Source organism: Salmo salar, chromosome ssa10 (genome assembly GCF_905237065.1).
Source record: "Salmo salar chromosome ssa10, Ssal_v3.1, whole genome shotgun sequence".
NCBI lineage: Eukaryota > Metazoa > Chordata > Actinopteri > Salmoniformes > Salmonidae > Salmo > Salmo salar.
Genome location: NC_059451.1, coordinates 50,305,347 through 50,317,598, shown reverse-complemented (window position 1 = coordinate 50,317,598; position 12,252 = coordinate 50,305,347). Strand labels below are relative to the sequence as shown.

Here is a 12,252-nt window from a genome sequence, read left to right as displayed (position 1 = left end):
AGTCTGGAGACGCCGTGGAGAACGTTCTGCTGCCTGCAACATCCTCCAGCATGACCAGCTTGGCGGTGGGTCAGTCATGGTGTGGGGTGGCATTTCTTTGGGGGGCGGCACAGCCCTCCATGTGCTCGCCAGAGGTAGCCTGACTGCCATTAGGTACCGAGATGAGATCCTCAGACCCCTTGTGAGACCATATGCTGGTGCGGTTGGCCCTGGGTTCCTCCTAATGCAAGACAATGCTAGACCTCATGTGGCTGGAGTGTGTCAGCAGTTCCTGCAAGAGGAAGGCATTGATGCTATGGACTGGCCCGCCCGTTCCCCAGACCTGAATCCAATTGAGCACATCTGGGGCATCATGTCTCGCTCCATCCACCAACGCCACGTTGCACCACAGACTGTCCAGGAGTTGGCGGATGCTTTAGTCCAGGTCTGGGAGGAGATCCCTCAGGAGACCATCCGCCACCTTATCAGGAGCATGCCCAGGCGTTGTAGGGAGGTTATACAGGCACGTGGAGGCCACACACACTACTGAGCCTCATTTTGACTTGTTTTAAGGACATTACATCAAAGTTGGATCAGCCTGTAGTGTGGTTTTCCACTTTAATTTTGAGTGTGACTCCAAATCCAGACCTCCATGGGTTGATAAATTGGATTTCCAATGATTATTTTTGTGTGATTTTGTTGTCAGCACATTCAACTATGTAAAGAAAAAAGTATTTAATAAGATTATTTATTTCATTCAGATCTAGGATGTGTTGTTTAAGTGTTCCCTTTATTTTTTTGAGCAGTATATATAATTTTTTTATCCCAGAGAAGGGATAGTCTTGCTTACCAGCCAGCAGCAGGTGTGTCTATGAAAGACTATATTGAAGCCAACTACAGCTACCTCAATGAAATGTATTGTTGTGTCTTTGGCTATGCCGGATTAAGTGATATGACATGCTAACCTATAAAATCCTTTCTCTGTAATTAATATTACCTGATTAAGCTAATCATGTAAATGTAATTAACTAGAAAGTCGGGGCACCACGGAAGAACGTTTATAGAGCCGTTATCTTCCGAATAAACTCTTAAAATACTTAGTCTTATTTTACATCGATAGCAGTCAATATTAACCCTTATCTTATTTTCAGTCTCATAATGAAAGTTGTAAATTCTTGGCTATCTTCACGAACCCTGGCTAACAAGTTGAATCAGCAATACAAAATTGGGTTTAATTATTTATTTACTAAATACCTAAACTAATCACACAGAATTACAAATACACCGAATACAAATGATGTCATACATGATGGCTGGTTACACAAAGGAAAGGGGGTTGGGCTTGAATGAAAGAGCGGGAAGACTTAGGAACAAAGAAACAGCAGCTATGCTATCGTAAATACATTATCTTATGCATTCTAAATTACCGCCCATTTGGAAAAGGAAAATGCAATAAATATTTACTCTGAGCTGCGCTTCGGTAGATTGGTCGTAGATGCTGGCCGGGTTGGCCAACAGATCTTCCTGTCCTCGGAAGAATGTCTCTGGTGGTAAATTGGATACGTGGTGGTATCTTCGTCTGTCTGTTAGACTGGATCCGTCGTCCGTCCTTTCCTAGCCCCCGTCTACAGCGGCCGCTGCTAACTCAACGGCTAGGAAGTATCACTTCTGTAGTGAATAAGCTCAAAGTTCATACCATTCGCCACCAAAGCTCACGCCGAGGTTGGCTTAGTTCTGTACTTGACGTGTGTCCTTCTAACGTAGAGGCTGCAGACCTCACGTACTGGAACATGTGGTTATCTTTTCGTCAAAGGCTTATATAGTAGAGAGGGGGAAGGATGTGTTTCATCGTTTATAACCCCTGTCTCTTCACAGGGGTGGGCCACTGATCAAGCAGGGCACTTTCCTTATGAAAACCCAATTCTCTCATTTGGAAGCTAAAACTACATTTAATCTCCTAACAAACAATTTCAATATCAAACATTTCAATTGCATAACAATTCCATGTGACTCTGATAACTAGAGGGTGTATACTTTCCCAGGTACAGTTTATGTCGTCCTGTCATCAGTCATAATGTCTCAGATGACAACCGAACTGACATCCATACTCATTACGTTCCAAAGCATATTTCCAACTGGTTTTATTACCAAAATATGGTTCCTTTCCCCATTTGTTTGATGTTCCCAGACTCTCTATATTTAACAGGACAGCAGTCCTTCAGGACAGCAGTCCTTCAGTAGGGTCAGAAAGAGAGGGGAAGGGAAAAAGGTATTCATGGGGCGGTCATAAACCTTACCCACAGGCCAACGTCATGACAGTATCCTTTTCTGAGGTGGCTTTCAGCTCTACAACTAAGTGCCCATAGCAGTAAAGACGATGACGTTTTCTATGTGGTGCTTCACTCCTGGGTATATCTGTGGGTGTTGATAAGATGGGTGGTGAGTGACGTGAACCCTAGTCTCAGCCAGTCACTGTACATACCTGTAGGAAAGGTCAAGTGTTACACAATCTCTGGACACTCCGTCACACTACCGGTGGGTGGGGTGTAAGGGGGGGGGGGGGGGGGGCTCAACATACTAAATCAACACAGCACAGCAATGCAGCCAGTAAACAGGTCACAGCTGTTGTTGTGTCCTCTTGCTTCATGGACAGCATAGGTCAGAGTGCAGTAGGCCTATCACTGATTCAAAGAAAACTGATTCAAAGTCACTGATTCAAAGAAAACTGATTCAAAGTCACTGATTCAAAGTCACTGATTCAAAGAAGACCACGCACTAGAGAGAGCAGACATTTATTTTCGATGCTTTAACGTTTTACACAGTATATAACCTCAGCAAAAAAAAGAAACGTCCCTTTTTCAGTACCTTGTCTTTCAAAGATAATTCGTAAAAATCCAAATAACTTCACAGATCTTCATTGTAAAGGGTTTAAACACTATTTCCCATGCTTGTTCAATGAACCATAAACAATTAATGAACATGCACCTGTGAAACAGTCGTTAAGACACTAACAGCTTACAGACGGTAGGCAATTAAGGTCACAGTTATGAAAACTTAGGACACTAAGAGGCCTTTCTACTGACTTTGAAAAACACCAAAAGAAAGATGCCCAGGGTCCCTGCTCATCTGCGGGAACGTGCCTTAGGCATGCTGCAAGGATGTTGTGCGTTACAAGGAAGACATCCTCCTCCCTCATGTGGTACCCTTCCTGCAGGGTCATCCTGACATGACCCTCCAGCATGACAATGCCACCAGCCATACTGCTCGTTCTGTGCGTGATTTCATGCAAGACAGGAATGTCAATGTTCTGCCATGGCCAGCGATGAGTCCGGATCTCAATCCCATTGAGCACGTCTGTGACGTGTTGGATCAGAGGGTGAGGGCTAGGGCCATTCCCCCCAGAAATGTCCAGGAACTTGCAGGTGACTTGGTGGAAGAGTGGGGTAACATCTCACAGCAAGAACTGGCAAATCTGGTGCAGTCCATAAGGAGGAGATGCACTGCAGTACTTCATGCAGCTGGTGGCCACACCAGATACTGACTGTTACTTTTGATTTTGACCCCCCCTTTGTTCAGGGACACATTATTCAATTTCTGTTAGTCACATGTCTGTGGAACTTGTTCAGTTTATGTCTCAGTTGTTGAATCTTATGTTCATACAAATATTTACACGTTAAGTTTGCTGAAAATAAACGCAGTTGACAGTGAGAGGACATTTGTTTTTTTGTTGAGTTTATATATGTAACAGTGTAGCTTCCGTCCCTCTCCCCGCTCCATCCTGGGCTTGAACCAGGAACCTTCTGCACACATCGATAACAGTCACCCTCGAAGCATCGTTACCTAAAGGTCTCAGAGCGAGTGACGTCACCGATTGAAACGCTACTAGCGGGTACCGCTAACTAGCTAGCCATTTCACACCGGTTACATATGCACTGAGTATACCAAACATTAAGAACACCTAATATTGAGTTGCACCCCCCGCTTTTCCCAACAGAACAGCCTCAGTTCGTCGGTGCATGGACTCGACAAGATGTCAAAAGCGTTCCACAGGGATGCTGGCTCATGTTAACTCCAATGCTTCCCACAGTTGTGTCAAGTTGGTTGGATGTCCTTTGTGTGGTGGACCATTCTTGATACACATGGGAAACTGTTGAGCGTGAAAAACCCAGCAGCATTGCAGTTCTTGATACAAACCGGTGAGCCTGGCACCTACTACCATACCCCGTTCAAAGGCACTTAAATATTTTGTCTTGCCCATGTTTTAATGGCACACATACACAATCCATGTCTCAATTGTCTCAAGACTTAAACATCCTTCTTTAACCTGTCTCGTCACCTTCATCTACACTGATTGAAGTGGATTTAACAAGTGACATAAATAAGGGATCATAGCTTTCACCTGGATTCACCTGCTCAGTCTATATCATGGAAAGATCCATGTTTTGTATACTCAGTATGTGCTATATATACTGTATATCTCCTCTCTCCTCCCCCCCTCTCTCTCTCTTTCCCCCTTTTTCTCTCTCTCTCTCCCTCCCATCTCTCTTTCTGTCTCTCTCTCACAGCACTTTGCCATCCTGCTGAAGTACATCATTCACGTAGCAATCCCAGACATCCCCAGCTGGGTGGGGGAGGAGATGGCCAAACTGGAGTACCAACGCAGGGAGGCTTTTAAGGTAAATTGTTATAATGGCTTATTTGGTCAATGCCTGAATCACATTGGTGTTGTGAGCAATTCATTCTATCAATCAAGCAATAATCAATCAAATTGATTTATAAAAACCTTTTTACATCACCAGTTGTTACAAAGTGACCCAGTAACCCAAAGTGAAACAGTAAGCTGGCCTAGACCTCAAAGAGCAAGCAGAAGCAGAAGCAGATTGGGTAGGAAAACTCTCCAGGAGGAAGAAACCTAGAGAGGAAACCGGCTCAGAGGGCTATCCTCTTCTGGCTGTACCTGGTAGAGGTTAAGATTGAATATGACCATCATGGCCAGATAGTTTCACAGTTCAGAGTGTGCACATGTTTGTCAGACTGTGATTGCGTGAGTTGTTGTAGCGGTTGTTAATCTCCCAACAGAAGCACGAGCGGCAGGCGCAGCAGCACTATCAACAGCTACAGAGGAGGAAGAGAGAGGAGGAGGAGAGGCAGAGGCAGACGGAGCACCAGGCTCGCAGGGAGAGGGAGAGAGATGAGGGAAAGGACTCCTCCGGGGGAGACCACCACCACGACAAGAGCCACGGGGGGAAGTCCCGCTCTGGAGGGGGTGGAGGTGGGGACAAGCCCAAGAGGCCTAGCTCCCTCCTGGCCAACAACAACGTGATGAAGCTCAAACTGATCACCCCCTTACAGAGCAAGTTCTCCTCCGGCAGCGCGCGCTCCCCTCAGTCTCCCACCGGAAATGAACCCAAGCTCCCCGGGTTCCTCAGCTTCAAGTTCCTCAAGTCGCCTGAGAATAAGAAGGAAGCGGCTGCTGCCGCTGCAGCCACGGCAACGAATACCACGACGACCGTGACCGCCCCCGGCGGTAACCAGGAGCGGTCTCAGTCGCCGAGCAAATCGTTCAACCCTGGGAAACTGTTTAACTTTGGGAAGTCAGAGGGGGGCTCCTGTGTGAATGGGTCCCAGTTACCCCGACCAGGGGAGGGTTCCCAGGGATCTGACAAACAGCTCACCAAGTCTGACCTGAATGGGGTGCCGGATGAGATCCCCTCGCCTGGAGGGGATGAGGGGGAGAACGGACACCACACAGACTCCTCAGACCCTAAAGTCTAGGCTCTCTTTGGATAGGGAGATGACAAACTGCTGTGAGAACTTAGCTTAATATATCTACTAGAAGGAGAAACGTATGGGGAGAAAAGGTCAAGCCTCTCTCCGTGCTGTCTGGATCTGAGGTTTTGTATGTAGATGCTGCCTGGGGGCTGGGAGGGGGACTAATGGTAATGATGATGGGATGTGTGGGTCTGCATTGTTGCTGTTGCTGAGAGACTTTCAGGCTTAATGGTGAAGACATAACCCACCCTTTTACCCGTGGCCACACACACACACACACACACACACACACACACACACACACACACACACACACACACACACACACACACACACACACACACACACACACACACACACACACAAACATAATCCCCTTTTTTCTGCAATACATATAGAAATGCATGAGCTGCATTTCTGATGCTTTCCGAGCATTTTCAAAAAAAGGGAGAGCAGTGTTTCTTGATTTATTCTATTCTGAAAATTGTAAGCATCCTGGCGGCCATCTTGCCACTGAAACATAACATCCTGGTTTCGAGGTCAGAAGAAAAAAATGGATTGGTGTGTGTGAATCAAAAGCATAATGAGACCTTTCACAGTCACCACACAATGGTGGCCTGATATCAGACTCATTTTTAACTGTGACGGCCGATCGGCTTTTCTACTTATACGAACCGGCGGTGCTAGCCGAGCAATATCAAATCTGTGTTTCAAATCTGAGCAGTACTGCAAAATACGTCCAGTTCTTTGTTTTTCACCCACACTCCCATCTGAAGGCATACGTGAGCAGTCATGAGTTTTGTATATACAGTACATCCCATGAAAACAACGGCAATATCTGAAGTGTATGTCTGACACAGTGTGTGGGAAACAGGATGTTGTGTTTGACGTTGTGAAAGGCAGAGATGAAAATCATTTGATAAAAGACAGGCTCTGTCTTGCAGCAGTATGAGAGAGAGAGAGAGAGAGAGAGAGAATGAAAGAGAATGAAAGAGTTGTTTTGACTGATACCACAGGATGTTGATGTGGATTATACAGTACACGGTATGTATCATGGAAAGTCTGGGTTCCTGTAGTTTACTGTGTGCCATTCTAATCTCTCTCCATTCAAGCCTGCAGAGAGACATTCTACACAGTATACTAATGGCTTTCCATTTCAGCACACAGATCTGACTAGATTAGTGAGTAGACTAGACATAGAAAGAGAGAAGATTTGCACTAAACCCTGACGTTCTGCACTGAGACAGCAGAGCCTGTTCTGACTGCAGGTGGAAGGAAGAACTATACCGGTCTGCCTCATAACATAACATAACATAACATATACAAACCTTGGATTTTATTATTGCTAGTATCTTGTACTGTAGATGCTGTTGTCATTTCATCCGACATCCCTAGTTCCTAAATCCCAGGTGGCTGCTGGTCCCCATCATTCATTTGAGAGCTGATATGTATTTTATATTGTTTATTCTATTTATTTCCAATGGGATTCGTTGCCAAAGCATCACCTTTCTGACTACACTGGCAGTGATAGCATAGAGATGACAGATTTCTAAATTCCTTTTGTAAGCAAATCCAAAGGGATTATTCAACCATTTTATTTTCTATAATGTGGCCAGAGGATGGTGCCAGAGTACAAGAGAGCGTTTTATACATCTAACTTAGAGTAGGATGAAGTTGCCCCTGGATACTAATCCAAGGTCAGTTTTGCGTTTCCCACCCCTATTGCTAACGTTAGGATTTGGGGACGTTAATCTGATGTTACATCTATGCTTATGAACTCATATTAAATCCCAGTCTTCATTGAAAAGAAGAACCATGGTGCTCCACAGCAAGTGAGATTCAGCACAGCGTTAGAGACAGAAAGATGAACTATGCACCACCACTCCATCCTTTCTGGCTAAGATCTTTGCAATAATACAGTGTTAGAGGGACAGTGGCACAGACACAACACTAGTCTTTTACTGGTCCATGCCTTTAGTACTCCACCGTTCAGACTGCGTTCCACCAATAGGATCTCTTAGTACTCCACCGTTCAGACTGCGTTCCACCAATAGGATCTCTTAGTACTCCACCGTTCAGACTGCGTTCCACCAATAGGATCTCTTAGTACTCCACCGTTCAGACTGCGTTCCACCAATAGGATCTCTTAGTACTCCACCGTTCAGACTGCGTTCCACCAATAGGATCTGTTAGTACTCCACCGTTCAGACTGCGTTCTACCAATAGGATCTGTTAGTACTCCACCGTTCAGACTGCGTTCCACCAATAGGATCTGTTAGTACTCCACCTCTTCAGACTGCGTTCCACCAATAGGATCTCTTAGTACTCCACCTCTTCAGACTGCGTTCCACCAATAGGATCTGTTAGTACTCCACCTCTTCAGGCTGCGTTCCACCAATAGGATCTGTTAGTACTCCACCTCTTCAGGCTGCGTTCCACCAATAGGATCTCTTAGTACTCCACCTCTTCAGACTGCGTTCTACCAATAGGATCTCTTAGTACTCCACCTCTTCAGACTGCGTTCCACCAATAGGATCTGTTAGTACTCCACCGTTCAGACTGCGTTCCACCAATAGGATCTCTTAGTACTCCACCTCTTCAGGCTGCGTTCCACCAATAGGATCTCTTAGTACTCCACCGTTCAGACTGCGTTCCACCAATAGGATCTCTTAGTACTCCACCGTTCAGACTGCGTTCCACCAATAGGATCTGTTAGTACTCCACCTCTTCAGGCTGCGTTCCACCAATAGCATCTCTTAGTACTCCACCTCTTCAGACTGCGTTCCACCAATAGCATCTCTTAGTACTCCACCTCTTCAGACTGCGTTCCACCAATAGGATCTCTTAGTACTCCACCTCTTCAGACTGCGTTCCACCAATAGGATCTCTTAGTACTCCACCTCTTCAGACTGCGTTCCACCACCCAATAGGATCTGTTAGTACTCCACCGTTCAGACTGCGTTCCACCAATAGGATCTCTTAGTACTCCACCGTTCAGACTGCGTTCCACCACCCAATAGGATCTCTTAGTACGCCACCTCTTCAGGCTGCGTTCCACCAATAGGATCTCTTAGTACTCCACCTCTTCAGGCTGCGTTCCACCAATAGGATCTCTTAGTACTCCACCTCTTCAGGCTGCGTTCCACCAATAGGATCTCTTAGTACTCCACCTCTTCAGAATGCGTTCCACCACCCAATAGGGTCTCCAGCTGACCTGGATTCTTAGTGTGGGTATCAATAGGGAACATCCCATCACTCCATCTGGGCTGAAACACACACACCTCCTGTCTGAAATAGGAAGCTTAATCTTAGGAATCTCCCCTGGTACTATATTCTCTTCATCTCTGATCATTTCTCTCTGTGCTTTAAATATGAGATGAAGTTAACTAAAATGCCTGTCAAATATGCATTTTGGCCTAAAACATACATAACCTTCTTTCATTTTGCATGGATTGCCTATCTTTAATGTACTTCAAGCTACAACATAATGGCATGGTTCATGCTTCTGCATTGAGACTGAATATAGCATTTTCATGAACATAGTGGCAACAATAAGTATTGAGCTCTGGCTGACTGAACTAGTTGTGGTAGTTACAGCTCTGACTGACTGAACTAGTTGTGGTAGTTACAGCTCTGACTGACTGAACTAGTTGTGGTAGTTACAGCTCTGACTGACTGAACTAGTTGTGGTAGTTACAGCTCTGACTGACTGAACTAGTTGTGGTAGTTACAGCTCTGACTGACTGAACTAGTTGTGGTAGTTACAGCTCTGACTGACTGAACTAGTTGTGGTAGTTACAGCTCTGACTGACTGAACTAGTTGTGGTAGTTACATCTCTGACTGACTGAACTAGTTGTGGTAATTACATCTCTGACTGGCTGAACTAGTTGTGGTAGTTACAGCTCTGACTGACTGAACTAGTTGTGGTAGTTACAGCTCTGACTGACGGAACTAGTTGTGGTAGTTACATCTCTGACTGACTTAACTATTTGTGGTAGTTACAGCTCTGACTGACTGAACTAGTTGTGGTAGTTACAGCTCTGGCTGACTTAACTAGTTGTGGTAGTTACATCTCTGACTGGCTTAACTAGTTGTGGTAGTTACATCTCTGACTTAACTAGTTGTGGTAGTTACATCTCTGACTGACTTAACTAGTTGTGGTAGTTAAAGCTCTGACAGACTTAACTAGTTGTGGTAGTTACATCTCTGACTGACTGAACTAGTTGTGGTAGTTACATCTCTGACTGACTTAACTAGTTGTGGTAGTTACATCTCTGGCTTAACTAGTTGTGGTAGTTACATCTCTGACTGACTGAACTAGTTGTGGTAGTTACATCTCTGACTGACTTAACTAGTTGTGGTAGTTACATCTCTGGCTTAACTAGTTGTGGTAGTTACATCTCTGACTGACTGAACTAGTTGTGGTAGTTACAGCTCTGACTGACTGAACTAGTTGTGGTAGTTACAGCTCTGACTGACTGAACTAGTTGTGGTAGTTACATCTCTGACTGAACTAGTTGTGGTAGTTACAGCTCTGACTAAACTAGTTATGGTAGTTACAGCTCTGACTGATTGAACTAGTTGTGGTAGTTACAGCTCTGACTGAACTAGTTGTGGTAGTTACAGCTCTGACTGACTGAACTAGTTGTGGTAGTTACAGCTCTGACTGACTGGACTAGTTGTGGTAGTTACATATCTGACTGACTTAACTAGTTGTGGTAGTTACATCTCTGGCTTAACTAGTTGTGGTAGTTACAGCTCTGACTGACTGAACTAGTTGTGGTAGTTACATCTCTAACTGACTGAACTAGTTGTGGTAGTTACAGCTCTGACTGACTGAACTAGTTATGGTAGTTACATCTCTGACTGAACTAGTTGTGGTAGTTACAGCTCTGACTGAACTAGTTGTGGTAGTTACAGCTCTGACTGACTGAACTAGTTGTGGTAGTTACAGCTCTGACTGACTGAACTAGTTGTGGTAGTTACAGCTCTGACTGACTGAACTAGTTGTGGTAGTTACAGCTCTGACTGACTGAACTAGTTGTGGTAGTTACAGCTCTGGCTGACTTAACTAGTTGTGGTAGTTACATCTCTGGCTGACTGAACTAGTTGTGGTAGTTACAGCTCTGAATGACTGAACTAGTTGTGGTAGTTACAGCTCTGACTGACTGAACTAGTTGTGGTAGAAGAAGTAGTTACATGGGATTTGAGCTGAAAAGGCACTTCAAGGCAATAAGGAAAGAGAAATAGCAGTTTGTGTGGGAGTGAGTAACGTTTGATCTCATCATCACATTTCCTCCTCCCTCTACAGCCAATTAAGTAATTATAAGGAAACCATTTGGTTAATATCGTCATCATCATCATTAATTTGTGAATAATGCCAAATAACTAGGCCACGGATGAGAGACACGATTGAGACATTTCTCATTTACTGTAGTGAAGCAGATGCTGTCAGACAAGTGTTTGATTAGATGATCTGTCGTAGGCCATTGTCAGTAACAATCATCTACGGTACACCTGCCTGCTGTGCCTCTGGAACACACTGGCTTGGTTTCTGGGTTTGTTTCACCTTTGATACAGGTTAACAACTTAATAGTTCTGTTCGGCTTCCTATTTCCCCATCTCTGATCAAAAAGAACTGAGCATGTGAAAGCAAATTCCCAGCAGGCAACTAACATCTTGCTCTGACCTGTCCTTCCTTTTTCAGATCAGTGCAGATGAAGGAAAGGAGACAAAGAGCTAAGACCGCGTTAGTAAGACTATTGAGATGCAGCCTTTGTTGGGTCAGCGGCCATCATGGTGCATGACCTTTGGTCTCACTCGACACGTTATCCCTTATGGTTAGGTTTTATCAGACAGAGCTACTTTGAAGTAGAGAAACGGCTCATGTCAGTATCAATGGAACTATGTAATTTCAAACTGTAAGGAAGTGCTCTGAACGACTTTACCTTTTGATGTTCTATCACTGCACTGCTTAGTTACAAATGCTTAGAATGGTTGTGAGACGAGAGCAGAGGGAATTTTGTTAATGAAACATTGTTTGGGACAGTTGTCTAAATTCAGTCTCTAAAGCAGTGTTACTTTACAGTATTGGTTTGATGGGATAGCCTGATGGGGGAGGGGTAACTGTAGCCTCATCGTTGAACTGGACAGTAAAAAGTGGATGAGGTGAGATGTACTGTACACCTACTACCAGTATGTAGAACCCTTCCCTTTATACCGTCCTAACTAAATAAAAAATCTTCATAACAGCCTCACTAACTGACCAGACATCATGTGCTCTTCCAATGTACCACTGTACAAAAAAAAGTTTTCTTTTCAAGAAAAATATGATACTGGGAAATGGGATTATTTATTTCTTTTAATTTATTTTGTCATATTTTTGTAAGATCTGAAATATAGATAATAAAACAATTTTAAATTGAAATGTGTTATTATTGTTTACACACACAAAATATAAAAGTGTGAAACAAATTTACAATTTACATTGTTTCAATAAC

General features: G+C 44.2%; 1 protein-coding gene across 4 annotated transcripts in view; it reads left to right on the top strand.

The window, feature by feature from the left end:
* The window catches only part of ano8b (anoctamin 8b), a 98,022-nt gene extending 85,856 nt beyond the window's left edge, over positions 1 to 12,166 (top strand). For 2 of the 4 annotated variants that reach the window (XM_014123575.2, XM_014123576.2), the window contains 2 exons: positions 4,545 to 4,655; positions 5,059 to 12,166. In XM_014123575.2, the coding sequence (XP_013979050.1) occupies positions 4,545 to 4,655; positions 5,059 to 5,754 (807 nt within the window). In that variant the 3' untranslated portion in view covers positions 5,755 to 12,166. Of the gene's footprint in view, positions 1 to 4,544; positions 4,656 to 4,778; positions 4,990 to 5,058 lie in introns of those variants that run through there. The other 2 variants (XM_014123577.2, XM_045687901.1) reach the window with 2 other exon arrangements.
* The last annotated feature ends 86 nt before the right edge of the window (positions 12,167 to 12,252 follow it).